Below are 13,507 nucleotides of genomic sequence, written 5' to 3'. Positions count from 1 at the left end.
AAGGGCTTAGGTCTGTACCCAACTTATTTGTAGATGTCAGGATTTTAAAATTTCTCTGCTCATGTCTTAAAGTCTAGATTTTCCTGGTGGGTGGAGATGCAAAATCTTTTGTAAACTAATAGTTTTCACTGTTTAATACAGTATTCAATTCAGTATGCAGTTAGGAGCCTGTTATTGGTAGGTACTGCTAATATACATATATAAAATTGATGTCTTTTTCCTTTTTCCTTTGTTCTATGAAAAACAGCCTGTATTTTAAATATGTAACTTACCTTGCATACCCAGTTACAGTGGTAGTAACTAGGATATGCAGAGTGGCAAGTTTATGAGGAACCAGCAAACTGGATAGTTGGCCTTCCTAGCTGGAATTATGACAGGTCTTGAAAATGAAGGGCATTTAGTGGAGAATCTGTGTGGGTGTACTTGAGAGAGGACAGGAGAGTTAGGGTGACCTGGAAAGATAGATTGCTGGCCTTGTATGTTTCCTCAAAGCCAGACTGCAGCATTTTGTTAATAAATTGTTGTGTGTTCTACTGTCAAACCCAGGCCTGGAAGGGGAGTTGAGAGCATTCAACCTAAGTTCTGGATTGGCCGTGCCATCTTGAATCTCTTCACTCAGAATTCTCTCTAACCCTGTCCCAAATGAATATTTGAATTTGGTCCAGTTCCTACAGAGCATGGTCTGTGGCTGTTGTTGGTATTAGGCAAGAGCAGAGACTTGCTGTTGAGAGAGAAGACACTCAAGAAGACTGATGAACTCTCTCCCACCCCCGCCTTCGAGGCTTGGTCCTCTTGCCCTATTCAAGCCCTCAAAATTCTATTTCCTATTCAACTAAATAAGCGCCAATTGGTTACTAGGAGAATTAGCTTTTCCTCATTTTGGAAGGAAGCAGGGTTTCCTGATGTACATGTTCTTAAGAATTACATGCAAATCAGTTGTTAATGATGAATTCTATGGTGATTTTGGAGTGTTTTATCTTCCTAATAATAAATTAATTGAGGGCTTTAATATTTTGTTTTGAAAGAATATATTTAAAAAGGCTGGGTATGGTGGCTCACGCCTGTAATCTCAGCACTTTGGGAGGCCTAGGTGGCCAGGAGTTCCAGATCAGCCTGGCCAAATAATGAAACCTTGTCTATTAAGAACACAAAAAATTAGCTGGCCGTGGTGGCTCATGCCTATAATCCCAGCTACTCAGGAGGCTGAGGCATGAGAATTGCTTGAACCTGGGAGGCAGAGGTTACAGTGAGCCGAGATCATGCCACTGCATTCCAGCCTGGGCAACAAAGCAAGACTCTATCTCTAAATAAATAATAAATAAATAAATAGAATACATTTAAAGATAATAATTGGCCAGGTGTGGTGACTCATGCCTGTGATCTCAGCACTTTGGGAGGCCGAGGTGGGAGGATTGCTTGAGGCCAGGAGTTCGAGACCAATCTGGGCAACACAGTGAGACACCATCTGTACAAAAATTTAAAAATTAACTGGGCATGATGGTGCATGCCTTTAGTCCCAGCTACCTGGGGAGTTGAGTTTGGAGGATCCCTTGAGCCCAGGAGGTCAAGGCTGCAGTGGGCCATGATCTTACCACTACACTCCAGCCTGGGTTACAGAGCAAGACCTTGTCTCACAAAAAAAGAAAGCGAATAATTGTCAAACAGCTGCTTAGGCACATCAAGGATGCTTGCTGCTTAAGAAATCTTTTAAAATCTTTTCTATGAATTTCCTTCTAGTTGCTGCTTTGTGAGTGTGAATTTTTTACTTCTGTAGGGCACAAAAATGTGGGGCATTTGAACTGAATGCTTGGGAAAGTGTGATGGGCAGGTGGAAGAAGAATAGGGATGAGCTGTCTAAGTCCTCCTAGTCTGCAAGCTTGAGAATATGGCATCAGGAATATGTGGCATTTTGTCCACACACACAGTGTTGGCAGGCTACCAGCAGCCCAGCTATCTGGACTAGAGGTGATGGATTTCTGTAGAACGGAAGTCAAAAAGTAAAATTAGGAGGCAAAAATCTTCAGGGTGGCCATAAAGACATCGTAACTTGTCTGGAAATTCCAACCAACACTGTATGTGTATCCAATGACATACCAATAGACTGGCTTCATCTTCTTGGATGTGTAATAATACCTTACAGAATCATTTCTTTTCTTTTTCTTTTTCTTTTTTTTTTTGAGATGGAGTTTTGCTCTTGTTGCCCAGGCTGGAGTGTAATGGCACGATCTTGGCTCACTGCAACCTCTGCCTCCTGGGTTCAAGTGATTGTCCTGCCTCAGCCTCCCGAGTAGCTGGGATTACAGGCATGTACCACCATGCCCGGCTAATTTTGTATTTTTAGTAGAGACAAGGTTTTGCTGTGTTAGCCAGGATGCTCTCAACCTCCTGACCTCATGATCTGCCCACCTTGGCCTCCCAAAGTGCTGAGATTACAGGTGTGAGCCACCGCGCCCGGCCTCAGAATCCTTTCACAGACATCTCATTTCATCCTTAGAGCACTGTGAAAAGATACAGCACCAAATAGGTACCTGTTTCTACTGAAGAAGATGTGGCAGCTCACGGAATTTGTGGATTTGTCTAAGATTGCCTGACTTTCAGGCAGAGCTGGGGCTAGAATGATTGTTCTGCTATGTCCGTTGATAGAATATGCATAAGAACAGGCTTGATGGTGGCTGACCTTGTTTTTTTTTCTTTTTTTGAGACAGTTTTGCTCGTCACCCAGGTTGGAGTGCAGTGGTGTGATCTCAGCTCACCGCAACCTCCACCTCCCAGGTTCAAGTGATTCTCCTGCCTCAGCCTCCTGAGTAGCTGGGTTTACAGGCCTGCGCTGCCACGCCTGGCTAATTTTGTATTTTTAGTAGAGACTGGGTTTCTCCATGTTGTTCAGGCTGGTCTCGAACCCCTGACCTCAGGTGATCCGCCCACCTCGGCCTCCCAAAGTGCTGGGATTACAGGCATGAGCCACCCATGCCCAGGTGACTGATTTCTCTCTTTTTTTTTTTTTTTTTAATGGAATCTCTCTCTGTCGCCCAGCTGGAGTGCGGTAGCATGATCTCGGCTCACTGCAACTTCCGCCTCCCAGATTCAAGCAATTCTCCTGCCCCAGCCTCCCAAGTAGCTGGGATTACAGGTATGCGCCACCATACTCAGCTAATTTTTGTATTTTCAGTAGAGATGGGGTTTCACCATGTTGGTTAGGCTGGTCTCGAACTCCTGACCTCGTGATCTGCCCGCCTTGGCCTCCCAAAGTGCTGGGATTACAGGCGTGAGCCACCACACCTGGCCCTGATTTCTTATTAACTAGATTTATAGTTGCTTTGATAAAAATCAGTCTAGTCTTTTTGGAGTGTCTTTCTGCCATTTCTTTTTTTTTTTTTTTTTTTTTTTTTGAGACGGAGTCTTGCTCTGTCGCCCAGGCTGGGGTGCAGTGGCCGGATCTCAGCTCACTGCAAGCTCCGCCTCCCAGGTTTACGCCATTCTCCTACCTCAGCCTCCCGAGTAGCTGGGACTACAGGCGCCCACCAACCCGCCCAGCTAGTTTTTTTTGCATTTTTTAGTAGAGACGGGGTTTCACTGTGTTAGCCAGGATGGTCTTGATCTCCTGACCTTGTGATCCGCCCATCTCGGCCTCCCAAAGTGCTGGGATTACAGGCTTGAGCCACCGTGCCCGGCCCTTTCTGCCATTTCTAGGGCCAACCTTTTTCTTCTCCATGAATCACTGTCAATATTGGGAATTTTAAATACCTTTTTTTAAATTCAAAAGCCATAGTATGTTCCCCAGCCAGTATGTTAGAACACCATGCATGATCCCATGTGTACAAAAAGCTTTCTGGCTGAATTTGGATGTGACCTGAGATGGCCAAACACAGGGGTATGTGCTGGGGGAGTGAGAGAAATCTCTGGACAGAACACAGGGCTGTTCCCCACCCAGGATATGGACCAACTATTTTAGGTTATGGTGACTAATTAAAGAAAATTGACATGCAAATAAATGAATAATTCTTAGAATCAGGATGTCTGGGTACTGGTTCTTTGGTTGGCCAGGTGAAATTCCATGCCAGGCCCAACAATTAAACTCTGTAGAGACTTTTTTTTTCCTCTTGTACCAGAACATTGTACTGAGGCCATGTTTGAACATTCAAACGATGTGTTGGGAAAATGCTGCCCTACAATGTTAAATTAAATCTTTTGGGGAGTCTTTCCTTTGACCAGTTTATATCTCTGTTTTAGAGGAGGGCTTCTCAACCAGAATGGGTTTGTTGATTTATTTTTATAGATCTCTGGTAGAGAAGACCCCCCCCTTTTTTATTTTTATTTTTTACTACCTGTTGTCCTGTCTCAGAGAACTATTACAATGGTGTAAGTTCATCATTCCTTCCCCTTATTGTGGCTCTGCTTAGGAAGAAAAAATCTTTGCCTTGGCTACCAAGTTCCTATCTATTCAAGATGCCACTGACAAAGAGTGAATCTGTGAATCACATGAATCTGGAATATCTGAAATATATCCAAACAAAAAGCACCTAGCCTTTTAATGACTCTCCGGAAGTCAGTTCTCTGACTGTAATTATCATCCTTCTGGGGGTATGTGGAAATTCTACACAAGCTGATTGGTGATATGTTGAGACGTGAGATCTGTATTTTCTTTTTTTTTTTTTTTTTTTTTGAGACGGAGTCTCACTGTGTCTCCCAGGCTGGAGTGCAGTGGCGTGATCTCGGCTCACTGCAAGCTCCGCCTCCCGGGTTCACGCCATTCTCCCGCCTCAGCCTCCCAAGTAGCTGGGACTACAGGCGCCCGCCACCGTGCCCGGCTAATTTTTTGTATTTTTAGTAGAGACGGGGTTTCACCATGTTAGCCAGGATAGTCTCGATCTCCTGACCTCGTGATCCACCCGCCTCGGCCTCCCAAAGTGCTGGGATTACAGGCTTGAGCCACCGCGCCCGGCCTGAGATCTGTATTTTCTAAGCAAAGTTGCCATGCACCTGATTGATTGGCTAGGTGCATCCTGGCGTTTGTCGTTTGTTGGTGTGGTCTGATAGTTGGTTTCACCACTGCTGTGTACCTAGAGTCATCACATCCATAGAGACAGAATGTAGGCTGGTGGTTGCCAGGGGCTGGGGGAAGGGAGGAGTGGGGAATTTGTTTAACAGATAGAGGCTTTTAGTTTTGCAAGATGAAATGAGTTCTAGAGATTGGTTGCACAACAATGTGAATATACTTAACACTACTGAACTTTATACTTAGAAATGGCTAGGGTGGTAAATTTTATGTTACCTGTATTTTAATACACACACACACACAAAAACTTTGGGCCAGGCACGGTGACTCACACCTGTAATCCCAGTACTTTGGGAGGCTGAGGCGGGCAAATCATAAGGTCAGGAGTTCGAGACCAGCCTGGCCAACATGGTGAAATGCCGCCTCTACTAAAAATACAAAAAATTAGCTGGGTGTGGTGATGGGCGCCTGAAATCCCAGCTACTTGGGAGGCTGAGATAGGAGAATCGCTTGAACCCGGGAGGTGGAAGTTGTAGTGAGCCAAGATCGCGCCACTGCACTCCAGGCTGGGTGACAGTGTGAGACTCCATCTCAAAAAAAAAAAAAAAACTAAAAAAAAAAGTAATGAGAGCTTACTTCAAGATGGCAGCAAAAGACAGACAGTGGAAAAAAGGCATTGGGAAAAAAACCCAACGTGCCTTGGTGATTAAAGTTAACTGAGTCAAGGGGAGAAGTCAAAGGTAACTATAATAGGCTTTTTCTATTAACACAAATAAGGAATGAGTGGTTTTGGGAAAGAAAGTGATGAATTATACCTCAGATATTATATTGTCTATTACTGTGGCCGGGCATAGTGGCTCACACCTGTAATCCCAGCACTTTGGGAGGCCAAAACAGGCAGATCACTTGAGGCGAGAAGTTCGAAACCAGCCTGGCCAACATGGTGAAACCCTGTCTCTACTAAAAACACAAAAATTAGTGTGGTGGCATGTGCATGTAATCCCAGCTACTCAGGAGGCTGAGGCATGATAATTGCTTGAACCTGGAAGGCAGAGGTTGCAGTGAGCTGATATGGCGCCATTGCATTCCAGCCTAGGTAACAAGAACAAAACTCTGTCTCAAAAAAAAAGAAAAAGATTTGCCTGTAATGAGCCAGTACCCCCAGCTTTGTGCTCACTTTACATACAAAAATTATGTTGTTTACTGTAGAGCAAAAATTGAAGGGCACATTCAAAACTGAGAGGTAGGCCAGGCGTGGTGGCTTATGCCTGTAATCCCAGCACTTTGGGAGGCCGAGGCAGGTGGATCACTTGAGATCAGGAGTTCGAGACCAGCCTGGCCAACATGATGAAACCCCATCTCTACTAAAAAATACAACACATTAGCCAGTCATGGTGGTGCACACCCATAGTACAGCTACTTGGGAGGCTGAGGCAGGAGAATCGCTTGAACTTGGGAGGCAGGAGGTTGCAGTGAGCCGAGATCACGCCACTGCACTCCAGCCTGGGTGACAGAGTGAGATCCTGTCTCAAAAACAAAAAAAAGACAAAAGCAAAACAAAACCTAGAGGCAACAGATTGATAAGTGACACAGTTACACTGGTCAGTCTCTTCTGCTAATACCCATTGTCTTTCATTATTGAAGATTCATAACGTGTTTTCTTTCTTTTTTATTTTTTTTGAGATATGGTCTTACTCTATCACCCAGGTTGGAGTGCGGTGGCATGATCTCTCCTCACTACAACCTCTGCCTCCTGGGTTTAAGCAATCCTCCCGCCTCAGCCTCTTGAGTAGCTGAGACAACAGGCACATGCCACCATGCCTGGCTAATTTTTGTAGAGATGAGGTTTCACCATGTTGCCCAGGCTGGTCTTGAACTGCTGACCTCAAGTGATCCGCCCACCTCAGGCTCCCAAAGTGTTGGGATTACAGGCGTAACCCACTCACTTGGCCTCAGTGTATTTTAATATTGGTTGAGACTAGCCTTGCTCATTGATCTTCTCTTTTAGGGTTTACTTGGTTATTCTTGCTTATTTTTCCATAACAACTTTCATTTTTATTTAATCCTGTGTTTTCTAGTTTTAAAGACTATTTTATAATAAATTTTCATGATTAAACTCTTGTGCTTAAACTGTTGACTAAACAAACAAACAATGAAGAGATGAATGAAGCAGAAAATGTGAGTTTCATGCCTCACATTCCCACTCCTCTGAGGTTAATGTTTTCATATATATATTTTCAGAATGTATTTGTAATCTCATACAAATGTGTGTATTTTTTAAATGAAAATATTTAAATTTTTGTAGTTACACCTGTAGCTCTAACTAACTTGGCAATATCCTCTGTGTTTCTTTACAGCCATTATACTTGCCCATGAATCTTTGAGAACATTATAATGACCTTTGTGCCTCTTCTTGCAAGGTGTTTTCTCAGCTGTTATCTCAAGACATGGATATAAAAAATTCACCATCTAGCCTTAATTCTCCTTCCTCCTACAACTGCAGTCAATCCATCTTACCCCTGGAGCATGGCTCTATATATATACCTTCCTCCTATGTAGAGAGCCACCATGAATATCCAGCCATGACATTCTATAGCCCTGCTGTGATGAATTACAGCATTCCCAGCAATGTCACTAACTTGGAAGGTGGGCCTGGTCGGCAGACCACAAGCCCAAATGTGTTGTGGCCAACACCTGGACACCTTTCTCCTTTAGCAGTCCATCGCCAGTTATCACATCTATATGCAGAACCTCAAAAGAGTCCCTGGTGTGAAGCAAGATCACTAGAACACACCTTACCTGTAAACAGGTAAGTCCAGTCTTCATTCTGAATTATAGTTCCTGGCCATTTCTCAAATCACTTTATGGTTTAGTGAGAAGGAAATAATATGTTAGACAAGGTCTTTTTTTTTTTTTGAGACGGAGTCTCGCTCTGTCGCCCAGGCTGGAGTGCAGTGGCCGGATCTCAGCTCACTGCAAGCTCCGCCTCCCGGGTTCCCGCCATTCTCCTGCCTCAGCCTCCCGAGTAGCTGGGACTACAGGCGCCCACAACCGCGCCCGGCTAATTTTTTGTATTTTTAGTAGAGACGAGGTTTCACCGTGGTCTCGATCTCCTGACCTTGTGATCCGCCCGCCTCGGCCTCCCAAAGTGCTGGGATTACAGGCGTGAGCCACCGCGCCCGGCTAGACAAGGTCTTTATTTTAATTTTAATTTTTATTTTTTTGAGACGGAGTCTTGCTCTGTCGCCCAGGCTGGAGTGCAGTGGCACCATCTTGGCTCACTGCAAGCCCCACCTCCCGATTTCACGCCATTCTCCTGCCTCAGCCTCTCGAGTAGCTGGGACTACAGGTGCCCATCACCACGCCTGGCTAATTTTTTGTATTTTTAGTAGAGAGGGGGTTTCACCGTGTTAGCCAGGATGGTCTTGATCTCCTGACCTCGTGATCCACCCGCCTTGGCCTCCCAAAGTGCTGGGATGCCAGGCGTGAACCAATGCGCCTGGCCTAAGTTCTTTATTTTATTAATTACATAGTTTACTTAGAGCACCCAAAACACAGGATGCCCTGTTCTATTCTGATACTTTAGTTCTCATTAAAAAGTGGTATGTGTACATCAGTGTTGTGGGGAGAATTTGCTATCATGACTATTGTCTTTATACAGTAAAGACTGAACTTAAGTCACTCTTTTTCTTTTTTTTGAGACGGTCTCGCTCTGTCACTCAGACTGGAGTACAATGGCGCGATCTCCGCTCACTGCAACCTCCACCTCCTGGGTTCAAGTGATTCTAGTGCCTTAGCCCCCTGAGTAGCTGGGATTACAGGTGCATGCCACCATGCTTAGCTCGTTTTGTTTTTGTTTTTTTTTGTATTTTTAGTAGAGACAGGGTTTCACCATGTTGGCCAGGCTGGTCTAGAACTCCTGACCTCAAATGATCCGCCTGCCTTGGCCTCCCAAAGTGCTGGGATTATAGACGTGATGAACAACTGCGCCTGGTCTGAACTTAAGTCACTGTTAACGGAGTTATTTGGATTTGAAAAATGATTTTTATTTTACTTTCAGTTTTAGAGTCGTCTTATAGTGAAATCACAATTTAATGTTAATGACAAATTGTTTCCAGGATAAAAGTAACTGTGGCAGTATTACAACTTAAATGAAATTCTAGACATGCAAAGCCTGAAAAGACAGATGATTGGTATAAGCTTTTTAACCATGAACTAAAATAATAACATTATATAAAGATTGGTGGAAACTATTGAAGTATAGGCTTCAGTTAACATTCCCTGAAGTTATAAAGGATATGTGTACTCTTTAAATGCAAGGTAATGTTATGGGTTATTTCCATCTAATTATTAACATTTCTAATGATAATAGGTATGAAGGGAAGGGATGGTATAATGAGAAAGGAGAGGGGGAGATAAACATCTAAAACAAAGTACTAAGGGCATATTGGATATTGAAATTCGTTACTTTCAAATATTATCATAAAACTTTGAGACGGTAACATTGCACCGTAATTCTTTTTTTTCTTCTTTTAAAAACATTTTACTCATTGGTAGAATAAAGAAGAGAATATAAACATTGTGGATAACTTTTTTAAAGTAATGGGGTTTTTTTTCTTCCTTCTTTAAAGGAAGACATATTTTGTTTCTGAGCATGAATTATAATCAAAGTTCTGCTAATTTTGGGGCAAATTAATCCACGATATAATTACCTTCATTTATAAATCAATAATACCTTCACCATTCTCTTTCTAAAAGAACCATGCCCTGGCAACATCAGGAACTAGCCAGATGTGTTTTGGGGCCTGCCTGGGGCTCCCTTGCTAGACTCTCTGTTCCTTTATGAACCTCAAGCCTCTGCTTCCTTCCAAGCCTTTCCAGGCCAGGCACTTGCTTGTTCTCTCTCTTCTCTTCTCTCTTCTTTTTTGTCTCTCTCTTTCTCTTCTCTTCCCCCTTTTTCTTGTCTCCCATTCATCTCAAGGTAACTTAAAGTCCATTTGTTACTCCTCTTAAAATGATTTTTATTTTATTTTTTTGAGACAGAGTCTCACTCTGTTGCCCAGGCTGGAGTACAGTGGTGCAATCTTGGCTCACTGCAACCTCTGCCTCCCGGGTTCAAGCAGTCTTCTGCTTCAGCCTCCAAAGTAACTGGGATTACAGGTGTGTGCCATCATGCCTGGCTAATTTTTGTATTTTTAGTAGATACAGGGTTTTACCTTGTTGGCCAAGCTGGTCTCGAACTCCTGGCCTCAGGTGATATGCCCACCTTGGCCCCCCCAATGTGCTAGGATTACAGGCATGAACCATTGCTCCCGACCTGAAAGTTATTTTAAATCTAGACCTTTATCTGAAATTGCAGAGAGTGAGATGTTTGTTCTCCATTTAAATGGGAACCTAAAATGTCTGAAGGGCTGCTTAGCAATGCTGTTGGGAATGACTGATGTTTGAAAGTGGTTGTGTGCCTTCAGGCCCATCTATGCAGCGTTTGTGAACTCGAGTAACTACAGAAGACCAATGCATATCCTGCCTATGGTTCAGACCTGTGGGTAAGATTTGATCTAGCCACTCCTTTCATTACACTTAGAGATGGACCCCCCACCCCATGGCTATGACTGGTCTTCTGCAGTGACAAATGCTCATCAGCATCACGTGGATGGGCATAAACTCACCTACCCACTTTCAAACATTAGTCATTCCCCACAGCGTGGCTCTTTGAAGATATGGTATCAATATCAAAAGCTTTGCTCTATCAGATTTCCGGGAATATATTTACCATGAACCCTGGAGGAAAAAGAGATTAAATTAGGCAATGTTCATGCTATTTTTTTTTTCCCTAGAAAGCCCTTTTTTCCCCTTTTATGCTCTGTTCAATGAATATTTTCTTTGCTCCCTAGAGAGACATTGAAAAGGAAGGTTAGTGGGAACCATTGCACCAGCCCTGTTACTAGTCCAAGTTCAAAGAGGGACGCTCACTTCTGCGCTGTCTGCAGTGATTACGCGTCGGGATATCACTATGGAGTCTGGTCGTGTGAAGGATGTAAGGCCTTTTTTAAAAGAAGCATTCAAGGTACAAGAGAATTGTTAACTGCTTTAGTTTCCTACTTTTGCTTTCAAACAATTTTGCAGAGATGACTTGGCAGAAATGTCACCACTGGCCTGTTTGGCACACAAAGTATTTGATGAGCAGTTCAGAAGATCATGTGTGTTTGGGAGTGGGTTGGGTGGTGGGGTGGAATTGCAGATTTCTACCCCAGAACCCCAAAATTATACAGCCAACTCGAATGGGTCTTACTCCTCTTTCACTCACATGGGTGTTGGATAGAAGGTGTCGAGTTACAACCTTGTAAAGGTGTCTCTTGGAAAAAATATGCTCACAAGGAGTTGCAAAGATTGTTTCTTTCTTTTACTTAAATTTAATATATAGCATGCTTAACAGTCATGATGGTGGGCTGGCTCCTGAGGAAGAGAGAATAAACACATTTTATGGAAATGGTCAGAAATCAGGAATTCAGCTGCAGTGGACTTTGAGAATTGATTAGACACATTTCTTCCCCCAGTCTAGGAGGGTCTCAGTTCACGATCACCTTGTTTTCTGAGCTGAGTTTAGATTTTTTCCCTAACTTTCTCTAAATTCCTTCTGGACTGTTTTTTGTTTGTTTTAATCAACTTGTTAATGAAAATCAAACTCTGTAAAATATTTGAAGAGATTTATTCTGAGCCAAATATGAGTGACAAGTGGCCCATGACACAGCCCTCAGGAGATCTGAGAACATGTGCCCAAGGTGGTCAGGCTACAACTTGGTCTTATACATTTTAGAGAGACATAAGGCATTAATCAATGCATGTAAGATGTACATTGATTCAGCCTGAAAAGGCAGGACAACTGAAAGCAGGGGCTTCCAAGTCACAGGCAATTCAAAGATTTTCTTGGTTGGCAGTTGGTTGAAAGAGTTATTATCAATAGGAAGCAATGACTGGGTTACAATAAGGGATTGTGGAGACCAAGGTTTTGTCATGCAGATGAAACTTCCAGGTAGCAGGCTTCAGAGAGAATAGATTGTAAATGTTTCTTAGGGGACTTAAAGGGTCTGTTCTATCAGTGATTCCAAAAGGGAGAAGGGTATAATGAACCATGTCTGGCTCCCTCTTCCCATCATGGCCTAAACTTATTTTTTGGGTTAACTTTGTAATGCCCTTGGCCAAGAGGAGGGACCCATTCAGATGGTTGAGGGGCCTTAGGATTTTATTTTTTGGTTTATAAACTTCAAATTGCGCACCCCTGATTTCAAGGCTGGTCAGCCCATCTCCCTGCATGTGTCCTTGCTACACTGTCTCTCCCTTGCCAGCCCTGATTTGTTGAAGTCACTTTCTTGCTTACTCTTGTTTTCTCTTTTTGCCTGTCCCTCAATCACCCCCTCCCAGGCAACACCCTACGTTTCCATCTGAAAGCTCCCTTCCTTTTTCTATCAAAGCCCCAGCTCTTTGTTCTTTGCCAGTTAAGAAAAGCAACGTTGAGGGAATTCGTAGTGTGCAAATGGCAAATAGCAATTTACTAAATTAACTCACCGACTGATAACTCTAGATTAAGAGGATGTTTTACCTCAATCAGAGAAATACTGATAGAATCCAGAATATGGTGAGGAGTGAAATGTTGGTAAAGAGTCACCTTCCTACCTGTCCCCTGAAATTCACCCTGTATGAATGGCAGCCTCTTTGTCCCGGATTTTATACTTATTAGCTCGGTGACTTCACCTCCCAGCCGATTTCCTTCTCTGTGAAATGGAGATACTCATAGGGATTTTCTAAAGATGAAATGAGGTTGATTGATATGAAAACATATTCAGTGCTCAAATATTTTATCTGTGACAACTATAACAGTAGGTTATAAGGCCAGGTCCAGTTCCCTGCTATATGATAAGAACAATCTGGATTTTCTGAAATTCTGAACTTGATATGATGACTATTTTCTATCTTGCTGAGGTTCTAGGATTTTACCCCTTAAGAACATTTGGACCTATTACTACTAACCGTATCTTTTAAAAAGAGATCCTTCTTTTTTTTTCTGTTGGGGAAACATCTGTCTGCTTGAAACATCTTTGACCCCTGAGACTACAGCTAATAACAGTTGAAAGTAAATTTCCTTGCTTCTCTGTGTTGTTTCTTCCTTCCTGCTGTATCAGACAGGAATGTCAAATTCTAAATGTGCAAAGAGGAAAGAGTTGGCCGGGCGCGGTGGCTCAAGCCTGTAATCCCAGCACTTTGGGAGGCCGAGACGGGCGGATCACGAGGTCAGGAGATCGAGACCATCCTGGCTGACACGGTGAAACCCCGTCTCTACTAAAAAATACAAAAAACTAGCTGGGCGAAGTGGCGGGCGCCTGTGGTCCCAGCTACTCGGGAGGCTGAGGCAGGAGAATGGCGTGAACCCGGGAGGCGGAGCTTGCAGTGAGCCGAGATCTGGCCACCGCACTCCAGCCTGGGCGACAGAGCCAGACTCAGTCTCAAAAAAAA

General features: G+C 43.4%; 1 protein-coding gene and 1 pseudogene across 6 annotated transcripts in view; both read left to right on the top strand.

Annotated features, from left to right (window-relative positions):
• Positions 1-13,507, top strand: part of ESR2 (estrogen receptor 2) — a 70,651-nt gene that overhangs the window by 2,649 nt on the left and 54,495 nt on the right. For all 5 annotated transcript variants that reach the window (XM_025391358.1, XM_025391355.1, XM_025391356.1 and 2 more), the window contains 2 exons: positions 7,354-7,805; positions 10,891-11,063. In XM_025391358.1, the coding sequence (XP_025247143.1) occupies positions 7,444-7,805; positions 10,891-11,063 (535 nt within the window). In that variant the 5' untranslated portion in view covers positions 7,354-7,443. Of the gene's footprint in view, positions 1-7,353; positions 7,806-10,890; positions 11,064-13,507 lie in introns of those variants that run through there.
• LOC112628500 overlaps positions 12,513-13,507 on the top strand; it is a 10,578-nt pseudogene continuing 9,583 nt past the window's right edge. The window contains exon 1 of the transcript XR_003120436.1: positions 12,513-12,522. The product of XR_003120436.1 is annotated as a translationally-controlled tumor protein pseudogene (transcript). The remainder of the gene's footprint in view (positions 12,523-13,507) is intronic.

Source organism: Theropithecus gelada, chromosome 7b, assembly GCF_003255815.1.
Source record: "Theropithecus gelada isolate Dixy chromosome 7b, Tgel_1.0, whole genome shotgun sequence".
NCBI lineage: Eukaryota > Metazoa > Chordata > Mammalia > Primates > Cercopithecidae > Theropithecus > Theropithecus gelada.
Note: the sequence above shows the minus strand (reverse complement) of the source record. Positions and strands in the feature narration are given on the sequence as shown.